The 13,922-nt window shown below is 43.4% G+C and overlaps 1 protein-coding gene across 1 annotated transcript; it reads left to right on the forward strand.

The window, feature by feature from the left end:
- The first annotated feature begins 6,756 nt into the window (after positions 1 to 6,756).
- rpl15 (ribosomal protein L15) lies at positions 6,757 to 11,400 on the forward strand. Its single transcript, XM_078239288.1, has 4 exons — positions 6,757 to 6,847; positions 7,246 to 7,428; positions 9,019 to 9,155; positions 11,037 to 11,400. The coding sequence occupies exons 2-4, from the start codon at positions 7,257 to 7,259 to the stop codon at positions 11,340 to 11,342; spliced, it is 615 nt and encodes a 204-aa protein (XP_078095414.1). The 5' UTR covers positions 6,757 to 6,847; positions 7,246 to 7,256; the 3' UTR covers positions 11,343 to 11,400.
- Positions 11,401 to 13,922: the final 2,522 nt, after the last annotated feature.

Genomic DNA, 13,922 nt, shown 5'->3' on the forward strand with positions numbered 1-13,922 from the left:
GGGGAGAAGATCAGGGCTCGCCAGGGGTCAGGAAGATCAGGGCTCGCTGCGGCGTGGACCTTGGGGCTGGCCCAGAGAGGTCCAGGAGGCCAGCGATCGGGATGGGGGAGTTAGGAGGCCAGTGATGGAGGTTTGCGGGGCTGGCCAGTGATCTGGAGGCCAGCAATGCAGGGTTACTGTGCATTCGCCAATCTCCACTCTGACAGATTGGCACATGCGCAGTGGCCAGTTCAGTGCTATGCTGCCGGCCTCTCCAGTGGGAATCGGACCTGCCCACAGATCTTCAGTAGGAATCCCACTCGGGGACTCTGCAACACTCAGGGTGTGGGAGATTCAATCTGAAAATCCCACTAAAAAAACCAATGTGAGTATTCCAATTTTCATGTAAATTGGGGACTTAGAATTTTTGGGGAGAATTCCAGCCAATGTCTTTAACTTTTTTAGTTAGCCATGAGCGATGGAGCCTCCCCATGGAATTTTTCTTTCTAATTGGAATGTGTCTATTCTGTGTGTTCTCATATGTCTTTAAATGTCTGCTACTGAAACTCTATTGATGTATCACATTTACCAGTTCACTTTAGCTGGCTCAGTTTTCATGCCCTCATGCCTTCCCTTATTTAAGTTTAAAATACTAGTCTTGGATGCACTCTTCTCTCCCTCAAACTGAATGCAAAATCAATCCTATTATGATCACTGCTACCTTGGGTGCCTTCACTTTTAAGTTATCAATTAATCCATTCTCATTGTACAATACCAGGTCTAGAACCTGCTGTTCTAACAAACTATCCTGAAAATATTCTATGGATTCCTCATCTACCTTTTCCCATCTGAATCTTTCAGTATCTCTGTAAATTAAAACCTCCATAATTATCACCAGACCTTTCTGACAAGCTCCCATCATCTCTTCTTTTATACTCTGGCCCACTGTGTAGTTACAGTTAGGGGGCCCGTAGGCCACTCCCACAAATGACTGCTTTTATCTTTTTCATCTCAACCCAAACTGATTCTACATCCTGGTTTCCTGAACTTAGATCATCCCTCTCTAATTATTAATTCACACCTTTTCCTAACTTCATGTCCTTCCTAATTGTCACATACCTTTCAATATTCAGGTTTTCTATTGTTTAACAGGAGCCAGTTGTTACTGCATTCACTGAACCTTGAACTACAAGCCAGGACAATGGATAAAGTTGCACATGGGGTGTCCAATTATGGTGTAGAATCAGAAAATAGAGTTTGGTTGATAGACAGTGTAAGTTGACTGATGGCAGATGGGAGACACCATCAAAATGATTGTTAAATAGCCTGAGTCCAGCAAGCCTCGCAGTTCCTGTGAGAAGAATTTGACAAGGACGCATGGTTGACAGACATTTGAGAAAGTCTGGATGGAGCCAGAAATTGAACTTTAAAGGACAGAACATCCAATGTTTGAAGCTGTAGCCGAAGTGGAGTAGTCAACCATCAAAGACAATGGAGGAAGGGATGATGGAGTGACTGACCGGAGAGGGGCACAAAAATATCAGCTGTGGCTAGCATGCCTGTTACCTGGCACCATTTTCAGGTCTAGCCCTTTTGAGAAGTGGGTTAGGGGCCTACAAGGCCATCCACCCCATGAGGCAGGCACCAACCCCAGGTTGTGGGCAGTCAATTGGGCCGATTAAAAATCTTGTTAACACTAAGTTAATGGATTTCCCAGTGGTCTCCACTTTCCCACCATATCAGAGGGCATTTCAACTGCCTGGAGATGGGCACCCTCTGGCAAGCTTGGGTACCAGCACTGCAGACAGGCCTACAGATCCTTCATGCTTGCCTGAGACTGGGTGCTGCCAAATTATTCGGAGACTTGTCGATGTATGTACGAAGGGAAACTGTAGCATTTTAGGAAGCTGTACTGTTGCTATCACACATTATTTGTTATTGAATCATTCATTCTTGAATATGGCTCTGAGCTTATGTGAGACTCCGCGGGGGTTTCATGCCACTGCACTTTTCCCCAGCACTGAAGCTAATTATAACAATCAAACTCCTACTCTTCTCTCTCCTGTATCACGATAAGTTCAAATTGAGCATGGCACTGTAAACCAGTAGATTAGCTTGCAAAGAATAAAGAAGGTATGGGGTATTATCTTCTGAATGATTTCAGATTATGTAAGATGTTGTTAAACGTTGGTTAAAACTTAAATAATGTGATTCAAAAATCATTCCTGCGAATCGGCTCTATATTTTCTTTTCATTTTTGACTTAAGTTATCTTAGTTTCCTGAGCTGTGACTGCTGGTAAGCTGCAACACATAATGATAAATTATGATGTGAAGCTGATTTAAAGAGAATACGCAGGCAACCAGCCACGGCATATGTCTGTTCCAATATTCCAGACGAGATTATCTCATCTTCAAACGCTGAAACGAGATGTCTTATAGATGTAGCATTTGCAGTAATTGAAAAGCATATATATCCCTGGCTCATTATACAAATCAGTGAGCTACAAATCAGACTCGAAACGTTGGCTCTATTCTTTCCCCACAGATGCTGTCAGACCTGTCAGATTTTCCAGCATTTTCTGTTTTTGTTTCAGATTGCAGTAGCCGCAGTAATTTGCTTTTATACAAATAAATGTCCTTGACAATTGCCTTTATTTGAAGTTAGATATTTTGTCATGTCTCTATGTCTTTATCATCATAGAAATCATAGAAACCCTACAGTATAGAAAGAGGCCATTCGGCCCATCGAGTCTGCACCGACCACAATCCCACCCAGGCCCTACCCCCATATCCCTACATATTTTACCCGCTAATCCCTCTAATCTATGCATCCCAGGACACTAAGGGGCAATTTTAGCATGGCCAATCAACCTAACCCGCTAATCTTTGGACTGTGGGAGGAAACCGGAGCACCCGGAGGAAACCCACGCAGACACGAGGAGAATGTGCAAACTCCACACAGACAGTGACCCAAGCCGGGAATCGAACCCAGGTCCCTGGAGCTGTGAAGCAGCAGTGCTAACCACTGTGCTACCGTGCCACCCTGGCACCATATGATTAGCAATAAAACTAACAGAGGGGAGTGTTGGAAATGCATGTTCTTTTATATAGATTGTAACACTGTTCAACGAGATTAAAAAATACTCATGGCATGGTTCTGGAGATTAATCCTGTACTAAAAGAAAAGTAGAACTGTAAATTTCAATATTTCATTCTCTGGTAGACCTCGCTGAGAAAAAGATGTCAGCAGTACAATAGGTTTTTAAATTTGAAAGTTAATGTTTGGAAATGGAAATCACTGTAACACTTGTGCAGTGATTAGGAGATGCCCTGGGGTAAAGGAAAAACCATACATCTTTAAATAACATTAAAGTACAATCTTACTTGCAGCAGTTGAGGCTGAACAAAAGGGGTCTAGAAGTGGGCTTGGATTACTTTGTTTTAATAGATAGAAAAATAATGGCGACAATGATTGAATAATGTGTGCTTCTGTTTGAAGTGTCTGGGGTAAAGTTTCATAAAGTTACTACTGATGAGTTATCAGGATAATTCAATTTGTAGAAAGGACAGGAAGTCCTATATCAGTACCGATTTCTGTATGGATATTCAGGAACACTTGACATTTCTGAAGGAAAGGCAGAAAGGAAATGAGATGGAGTAATTCAATTAATAAAGGATTAAGTTTATACATTGGTGAGAAATGATCTTGGCTCAGAAGATCAAACTATAGGATCAGATTCTCACAGAGTCAAGCCAACTCTAGATTTTTAAGTTGAATGGAAAACAAAGAGGGAAGGTGCCAGGAGGAGATAAATTGTTTCTAGACCACCTGAGCTGGTCGTCACCAATTTCAGAGAGTCCGTCTGGAGTGGGGTAATAAAGGGTGCTGGGTGCCCAAATGCTGGCTAACAGTAGACCACAATGTTGCTGAGCAGTCAAGAGGAACTATTTTGTTTTTTCAAGTCTCTTCATTAAACTAAGTATTTGATAAAACTTGCTTTTTTGATGGCAGCTTCTCTCAGGATCTCTGATTCGGTCACATATTAACCAGGAAATCCTGCATCAGCTAACCCAAAGCCAACTCCATTTAATGGCAAATATCAATTTTAAAACTGACATTAGGCCATTTATTACAATATTTAGGAGTCTGATGCCTGTTTTTACTGGCTGCCTAGTACATCTATATTACACTCAATGTATCATGGTATCAGAAGTGTTTCTAACACTGCCTAGACATGAGAGGCTGGCCCTTATATTGGACCTCTGTTCTCTGTGCCCTGACGAGCACTCAGATTCTGCACAGACTAGCTGGCGGAGGTATTCGCAGACATCTTCAACCTTTCTTTACAACAATCTGAGGTCCCTAACTGTTTCAAGAAGATGACCATCATCCTGGTACCAAAGAAAAGCCAGGCAGGATGCCTTAATGACTATCGTCCAGTGGCTCTGACATCCGTCATTATTAAGTGCTTTGAAAGGTTAGTCATGGCTCAAATCAATTCCAGCCTCCCAGATTGCCTGGATCCACTACAGTTCGCCTACCACTGCAAAGGATCCACAGCAGACACCATCTCCCTGGCCCTGCACTCAACCCTGAAAACATAGATAACAAAGAGACCTATGTCAGACCTCTATTTATCGACTATAGCTCAGCCTTCAAATCCATTATTCCAACGAAACTCAGCTCCAAACTCCATGGCGTGGGGCTCAGCTCCTCCCTCTACGACTGGATCCTGAACTTCCTAACCCAGAGGCCGCAATCAGTCAGGATAGGCAACAATACCTCTTCTACGATCATCCTCAACACAGGTGCCCCACAAGGCTGTGTCCTCAGCCCCTTACTATATTCCATATACACCTATGACTGTGTGGTCAAATTCCCCTCCAACTCAGTTTTCAAGTTTGCTGATGACACCAACATAATGGGTCGGATCTCAAACAATGATGAGATGGAATACACGAAAGAGATAGTGGGCGGGAATTTACGGCCTTGTTCATCCCAAAACTGTAAAATCCCGCCCGAGGTCAACGGACCTTTCCATGATCCACCCCTCGCCCGCTCTGATTCCTGTGGCGGACAAAATGGTAAAATTCCAGCCAGAGAATCTGGTGAACTGGTGACACAACAATAATCTCTCCCTCCATGTCAGCAAAATGAAGGAGATAGTCATCAACATCAGGAAGCGTAGTGGAGGACATGCCCCTGTCTACATCAATGGGGATGAAGGGGAAATGGTCAAGAGCTTCATGTTCCTAGGTATCCAGATCACCAACAGCCTGTCCTTGTCCCTCCATGCTGATGCTATACTTAAGAAAGCCCACCAATGCCTCTACTTTCTCAGGAGACTAAGGTAATTTGGCATTTCTGCTATGACTCTCACCAACTTTTACAGATGCAACATAGAAAGCATTCTTTCTGGTTGTATCACAGCTGGGTTTGGTTCCTACTCTGTCCAAGATCACAAGAAACTACAAAGTGTCATGAACGAAGCCCAGTCCATCACGCAAACCAGCCTCCCATCCATTGACTCTGTCTACATATCCTGCAGCCTTGGAAAAGCAGCCAGCATAATCAAGGACCCCACACACCCCAGGCATACTCTCTTCCACCATCTGCAATCAGGAAAAAGATACAAAAGTCTGAGGTCATGTACCAACCAACTCAAGAACAGCTTCTTTCCTGCTGCCATCCGATTTTTGAATAGACCTACCTCACATTAACTTGATTTTTCTCAACACCCTAACTATGACTGTAACACTACATTCTGCACCCTCTCCTTTCCTTCTTTATGTACGGTACGCTTTGTCTATATAGTGCGCAAGAAACAATACTTTTCACTGTATACTAATACATGTGACAATAATGAATCATACAAATCAAATCAAAAGTCCAGGGAAGCCATTGGGGCATGAGGCTCCATGTCCATGGGCAGGAAAGGCAGGTTCCATGCTTCCAATGAATCCCTGGAGGGATTTGCCACGTGACCGTCAGTGCCATCCCCTTGGCCATCCTGAATTCTAATTAGGCTGGCATATCAGGAGTCTGCCTGCTGCCCATCACCCTTAATTGCAGGTGGAATAACCCAGCTGGTCCTGCAAGTGTGGGCTCAGGCCTGGCATTTTGTCCCACAATCAAATTCAGCCCCACTTTTCAGATGTGACCTTTCCTAGGTGATTCCAATATGCCATCTGCAGTATTTTGCATTAGTGTTAGTGAGGTGCTCAAAATAGGTCAGGAGCATAGAATCATAGAAACCCTACAGTGCAGAAGGAGGCCATTTGGCCCATCGGGTCTGCACCAACCACAATCCCACCCAGGCACTACCCCCATATCCCTACATATTTACCCACTAATCCCTCTAACCTACGCATCTCAGAACTCTAAGGGGCAATTTAGCATGGCCACTCAACCTAACCCGCACATCTTTGGACTGTGGGAGGAAACCGAAGCACCCAGAGGAAACCCACGCAGACACGGGGAGAACGTGCAAACTCCACACAGACAGTGACCCGAGCCGGGAATCGAACCCAGGTCCCTGGAGCTGTGAAGCAGCAGTGCTAACCACTGTGCTACCGTGCCGTCCAGGAGCAGGGGAAACTGCTGGTTTAAAGCCAATTAAAAAGCAGAATAGTGTAAATGTTGGAAGTCTGAGAATGCTGGAAGTACTCAGCAGGTTCTGTGGAGTGAGCTGGACCTGGGGTGATAGACCTTCCAGCAGTTTGAATGCAGTGCTCTGGTGCACTGTCTGCCTGTGTGGCCTCTGCCTCTGACTGCGCCCCCTGCAGGCTGCCGGAAGTGACGCGCGCGGCCTGTTAAAGCGCGCGGGGGGCTGCATTCCTTCTTTTTCCGGCCGCCGCCATCAGGAGGTGAGAGAGAGCCTGAGCCGGGCCCGGGGGGGAGGCCATACACAATCCGCTGCCATCCCGCCGCCACATCACCCATCCCGGCCAGCCGCCACCGCCTGTACCAGCAGCGCTGACCTGCTGCCATGGCCGCTCTGATATTGGAGTTCAATGTGCCCGGGGAGCCCCGGCAGAGGGGCGAACCCCGGGCCGGTTCCGCGGGATGAGGCCGGGGGGGGAGGCAGCTGGTGGTGCGATCGGGCCGCGAGTGCGGGGAGCCGGGTCTGCGGGTGAAGGGAGGGGGGAGGGGGAGGCAGAGGGACCGGGTCCTGTCCTCGGCCGCTCTGCCAGCCGCGGGTCGCTGCTTTGCCGCCGGTGTGATGTGTAACGGGGCCTCTCTCTCTCTCTCTCTGTGTCCCCAGACTGAGCGAGAATGGGAGCCTACAAGTACATGCAGGAGCTATGGAGGAAGAAGCAGTCGGACGTGATGCGGTTCTTGCTGCGGGTCCGTTGCTGGCAGTACCGCCAGCTCTCGGCTCTGCACCGGGCTCCCCGGCCTACCAGACCCGACAAGGCTCGCAGACTGGGCTACAAGGCCAAGCAAGGTAAGGCCGGGCTGCAGCAGCAGCAGCTTGTCGGGAGAGGGGATCTATTATTGTGAGTCTGTAAACCAGCCACAAGTCACAGAGATGGAGCAAGGATGTGGTGAAAACTGAATGCTTGATCTGCCAGAGTCTTAAGTGATCAACATTTTGCTGTCATGGGAATGTCAGGTTACTGTGGGGATGAGGACCACATGTTCTGTATCCATTACAACTCAACGGGTAGGACGGTAACCACTCACTTGCAATTTAAATATATACGGTTGGTTTAGATACTGAATTTGTAGTTTATTGAACTGTAAATGTTTCCTGTAAGATAACCCTGTGAATTACAATTAAATTGGGGCAACTGATTACAACAGGAGTGAGTGACTTTTTTTCATCAAAACTGAATATTGCAGCATGCCATATGAATAATGTCTGCAGTGTGTTGTACTACATAAATGTGGATTGTTCACCAGTTCTTTATGCACTTATCTCAGGGCTGCTTGTCTCTTTGGTAGGTGTACATTGTTACAGACAAGTCATATTTAACTTGGTTGATTTCAGTAACAATTTATGAGGCCAATGTGGCTGATGTAGTGTACATGGACTTTCTAAAGATATTTGAGAGTGCCACAACACAGGTTGTCAGCAAAGTTAAAGCTTTAGGGATAAAAAGGACAATAGCAGTATGGATATGAAGTTGGCGGAGTGAAAAGAAATAGTAGGTTGGCTCTTTTTTTCCTGACTGGAAGGAAGTATGTAGTGGGGTTCCCTAGAGAATAGGTATTAAGGACACTTTTTTATCCCTATTAATGACTAAGACTTGGGTATACAGTGCACAATTCAAAATTATGGCTGTATCAAAACTGGGAAGTGTTGTGAACTGTAAGGAGGATAGTGATAATCTCAATAGAATACAGTGGATTGAGGGCACGTAGCAGATTCAATTTAATGCAAAGTGTTGCAAAATGATATTTTTTGGGAGACTGGACAAGGAGAGGCAATACAAAATAAAGGATACAAATTGGATGTCCAAAATCATACTTTGAAAACTGGATATTTTTGAAATATGGGACGGCTGTGAAAGGCTTGTGTTTCCGTGCATGAGGGACTTCAGCTTTGTGGATCGATTTGGGTAGCTGCAGCTGTTCTTGAAGAGAAACTTGATAGTTCAAAAGCATGAATTGTCTAGACAGAGTAGATGGGGAGAAACTTCCATTGGTGGAAGGGTCCAGAACTAGAGGGCACAGATTTAAGGTGATTGGCAAAATATCAAAGACATGAGAAGCTTTCTTGTGAAGCGAGTGATTATAATTTGGAATTAACTTTGGGGTTTGACACAGATTTTAGTTTTTGAAGGAAAGCATTTGCTGTAGTCTTGAGACCAGATGGCCTTCTGTGCTATAATCACAATTCTATGGTGGTGTTTACTCAAAATCTTAGCAGCTTATGCATTGGAATGTATTACCACCATCTGAAAAGCAACAGCATTACTCTGAGGGTGAATTCTTAGAAAAGTAAGAAATAGCTGTGTGCTGCTATTGATTATTCTTGTCAGGATGCTTAATTCATTATGTGAATCATACCTGCTGATTTCTTGGTTCACAGGTTATGTGATATATCGTGTGCGAGTACGCCGTGGTGGCCGCAAACGTCCTGTTCCCAAGGGTGCAACTTACGGTAAACCAGTACATCATGGTGTCAATCAGCTGAAGTTTGCACGAAGCCTTCAATCTGTTGCTGAGGTATGGTGTTTAGTTGCTAATCTTTTCTGTAGATCTGTTTTTGATCTGGACAACTAGTCATTGGCCAGACCCACTACCACTGAAGAGGTGCCCTGTCTGAATCACCTCGTGCATAAAGGGACCAAAACACGCTGAGATTTTTGACAATTTTTCCATGGCAAGGACTTTTGACATGAATTATATTGATATCTTGTAAATGAAGTTCCTACAGGATTAAAATGACCATAATGCCTTGATAGTTGTTGATTTCAAATTAGATGGAAAGATTTTGTGAACAGTTGCTACTCAAATACCACTTTGAATTGAGACAGCAAGTCGGTTTGCTCATCCCAGACTTGTGCCAACATTTGGTCCCGATCAGAGGATTGCGGAATATAGTTTCTAGAGATATAAGGATTAGATACAGTCGGTTAGCAGCTCTACTTCCATTCTATGGAGGACTTGAGCAAAGAAAAACAATTCAGTTTGGTGCAAGTAATGATACTTTAAGAGACTGGTTGCACACACTATCTGTCTGAAGTTGCATTCAACAATAAGGCTGTGAATTGTTATAAGTCCATTATTGGGTTGGTGTGGCATGTTTTTGTTCATGAAGACCTAACTGAAATTACTTGGGATTGCAGTGCGATTTGATTATAACCTGCTACTTGCAGTTCTTCCCATCAAAATGTTAACCGTTTATCTATGGCCTTGTCTCCAAGATGTGAGTCAGCCCATCTATTGGGAGGTTGGAAAAATGAACTTGATGTTTAAAAAGGCAACATATTAATTTCTGTTCACTTACTTCCCCTTGATATGGTACTGTAATTAAAAATTTACTGTACAGGCACATCCCCATACAGGATGCACGAAGAGAAATGACCATTGCTGCTGAATTGAAGTGGACATCCAAGGGAAACTTGTGATCTAGCACTCATTCTGGGATGTGCTTAATTTGTGTGTGAGCGCTCATGAATATTGATGGACTCTGGGTAGCTGACTTCTAAAACTGTCAGCTATTTCAAAGAAAGCGTCTCCTTTTTACAGAAAAAGTGAAATTATAATACAGCAAAAGTGCTGGTCAGTCAACGGCATACAGAAAATATTGAATTAATAATAAAGCATTTCTTACCAAATGCCATTTTCCTCAACTTTGCACATGGAGAAAATTAAGTGTTGGGGTGTGAATTCATCATAAATTGTCATTCATCGTTTTGCCTCCTCCCTTTAAAAAAAGGTATGTATTCAAGCAAATGTAACTTGCATGCTGCCAAAAATTATCCCTTCAGTATTTTTTTCATGCTTTGTCTAACAATGATTGTTTTTCTGGTAAAATGACACTTCAGGAGAAGTTGGTCCTAATTTTCAGAAATTAAATGCCCAGAGTTAAATCAGTATTAACAGAAATTAAGCGCATCCCAGAATACGTGTTAAATTTTCGGTTTCCCTGTAGATGTCCTCCCGTGTTCAGCAGTGCTGCTTTTCTGCTAAGTGTACTCCGCTTTACACGTGGGAGAGTGTAAAATTTTGCATCCTGGCCTCTGGAACTGAGCTGGGCACTGTCACCTTAACACTTAATGGGCAGCTGCATTTTAAGGAAATCTATTTTATAGGCAGCATCTATGGGGCTTGTCAGAATTTCTCTGGCTGTAAACTATTTGGATGATGTGATATTTAGATGTTACTCTGCAAATTGTACAGTTTTTTGCAGGTTTGAACTCTGCACTTGTGAAATTTTTTGGGTTGTTTAAAGCTGTCAGAGGTAATTGTTCAGAAAGGTGCAAATTCCTGCAAGATTGCGTTTATACCCTAATTGGCCTAACCGTTTAGAGTTCATTGAATATTCAAGTATATTATTTTGTGTATTACATGCAAGTTCAACGTCTGAATTTTGTTTGTTAGGAGCGAGCTGGTCGTCATTGTGGAGGACTGCGAGTACTCGCCTCATACTGGGTGGGTGAAGATGCCACCTACAAGTTCTTTGAGGTAGTTCTGATCGACACCTTCCACAAAGCTATCCGCCGCAACCCTGACACCCAATGGATCACAAAGGCTGTGCACAAGCACAGGGAGATGCGTGGCCTAACATCTGCTGGCAAGAAGAGCCGTGGTTTGGGCAAGGGTCACAAATACCATCTTACTATTGGAGGCTCTCGTCGTGCTGCGTGGAGAAGACGCAATACACTGCAGCTCCGTCGCTACCGTTAATGTGTAGTATCTGTATATTTTACATTGGTAAATAAATTGTTTTAAGGATTTTCTGGCACTGGTGGTGAGCGCCTCATTTTGATGTTAGTAACGGGCTATGAAGAAAAATAGCTTAGATGAGTGGCTGCAGTGGTTAGCAAGCTGATCTGTAGGAAATTGGAATATTCACATTTGGGTAATTCACTGAGAGGATTTTTCTTTCTTCGTTTCAATGGTTTTAGTACGGACAATCTAGGAGTCACAAATTGTCAGAAATCCAACTTAAATGAGCCCTATGGTATGAACAACTGTACAAAGTTTTAGGGCCTTGTTATCTTTTGTCCTTAAAGTTTCCTTTGCACTTTTAACTTCAACGTGAGTAGTGAAACCATCTCTGGCTGGAGTGAAGCAATTACTTGAATACAGTTCATACCTATGGCTGTTGGAGAGATGGATGTAATTTTCCCCCCAAGTGTTTGCCCTGTGGCTCAGTAATTCATGTTCCTTATATAAAAGTTCAATCCGAGCCTAGGTTTTCTGCCTCCAAATGACTGAAGTCACCGGCACTTCTATGGGTGTTTTGAAGATTGCAGGAAAGTTTTATATTTTTCTGAACCTATTAAAAGTAACAAAGATTTGGGAATGGCAAGAGAAGCAACAGGCCAGTTTGGGATGGGGGGATTGCAGCATGATGGCAAGCACATGAGCAACATGTTGCGTAAGGAAGATGTTGGTTCTGCCATCCCAATAATCAGTTTGTTAAACCTTCCCTGCACTCACTCTAGAGCCAGAACATTCAGTGACTGGTGTACAAAGACACCCAGGTTTTGTTGCCTATTCACCTCTCCTAATTTATGGCCATTCAGATAGTAATCTGCCTTCCTGTTTTTGCTACCAAAGTGAATAACCTCATATTTATTCAATTTATACTGCATCTGCCAAACATTTGCCCACTCGCTCAACTTGTCCAAATCATACTGAAGGATCTTTGCATCCACGTCGTAGTTCACCCTCACACCCAGCTTTGTGTCATTCAAATTTGGAAATATTACATTTAGTTCCTTCATCTAAATCATTATGCACAGTGAATAGTTGGAGTCCCAGCACTGATAGCTGTGGTATCTCACTAGTTTATGCAGCCGCATGTCATGTTTTGGTAGCTGCTGTGTGAAGTAAGTAAATGAAGAGTGGCAGGTGGATAAGCATTTGACAATATCACATAGAAGTTGTGTTAATAAAGTTGAGGCTCATCGATCACTGCCAACTTGGAAGGAAAAGTTGACTTCAGGACAATGCAGCAAATCAGTGTAAATGGTTTATTTTTCAGACTAAAGGATAGTATTCCCCAAGGACACCATCCAAACACAGGTTAGCCAAAAATGACTGCATTTTTGATGCATGAATATTGGGATATGGATCAATATTCACTGATCAAATTTGGAGGATTGGCAAACAGTTTGATACAAAAAGCTTGCAACGGGACATAAGCTAGCAAAATGGACAGACAGGTGGCAAATAGGATTTAATACAGAGAAGTGTGAGGGCAGAAGGGATGGAAAGGGGCTCCTTGGAGTTTTACTTATCTGCCTTTGGAAAGGACAGCGGAAGTATCATTCACGTATGTGCATACCAGCTTGGATCACAAGGGTCTGTTATAACTCCTAGTTAAAGCTATTGTATGAATATATATTGAGCACCAGAGGGACCAGCACATTGTTTCCTGGAGAATATCTAAAACAGTTTTGGAACTTTGCTTTATGAAGTGTAGTGACTAATGTTATATAGGCAAATGCAGGAGGTCTCTCAAATTGCAAATTAATCCAAGACCAGATAACCCGTTTATTCAATAGAAATATTTTTCAAATCATGAAAAAATCTCTGGAGTATTTTATGACATGATGGTGCCTAATGGGACAACATCTAAAATGCTATCAATTTGCCATTCCTTGTTTAACACCAACTAATATAAAGTCAAAATTATCCACTTGCTCTTTGAATATGCCACAAAATCCTTTATGGCAAATGAAGCAGAAAACATCTTGGGCATATTTAGTACATCTAAATGGGCATTAAGCACCCACTTAAGGTCTTCAAGTGGCAGTGGGACAGAAGGCTGTTCATTAGCCTTCCCCCTCCAGGGTCGTAATCAGGGCAGGGATGGGTAGACAGTGGGGTTCTCACCTGCTACTCTTGCTTGATGAAATACCCCCCCACTACCAAGTCACCACAGGATTGGCATTAAATTCTGTTGGACATGCTCAAATCCGAACTGGAGCTAAAATGACACACACATCCAATGTTTTTGTTGATCTGAGAATGCAATCAACTGAGCCAGCTTTGAATAGACAGGGCCAGAGATATAGACAGCAGATTTGTCATGGATCACCAGTGAAAGGTACATCTTCACACATGACTGAATTATGACTGTCCATACTAACAGTTTGTTTCCTAAACCTTTGGGATTGTGCTGCAAAATTGATAAAGCAAAAACAGTATATGTTAAGTGAAATTCTCCTTAAAAGCTGCCACAGAGTCCTTTCTCATCCTGCTTCAAATAGAGCCGATTGTTTATCCCAGTAATCCCTTTTACTATTTCTAATA

Source organism: Mustelus asterias, chromosome 2 (genome assembly GCF_964213995.1).
Source record: "Mustelus asterias chromosome 2, sMusAst1.hap1.1, whole genome shotgun sequence".
Lineage (NCBI taxonomy): Eukaryota > Metazoa > Chordata > Chondrichthyes > Carcharhiniformes > Triakidae > Mustelus > Mustelus asterias.

What these genes read in the sequence shown, in the direction of transcription:
- rpl15 (XM_078239288.1), top strand. Translation starts at nt 7,257, where the DNA reads ATGGGAGCCTACAAGTACATGCAGGAGCTATGGAGGAAGAAGCAGTCG. An exon ending in GGGCTACAAGGCCAAGCAAG is followed by an intron (nt 7,429 to 9,018) that starts GTAAGGCCGGGC and finishes CTTGGTTCACAG; the next exon opens with GTTATGTGATATATCGTGTG. An exon ending in GCCTTCAATCTGTTGCTGAG is followed by an intron (nt 9,156 to 11,036) that starts GTATGGTGTTTA and finishes TTTGTTTGTTAG; the next exon opens with GAGCGAGCTGGTCGTCATTG.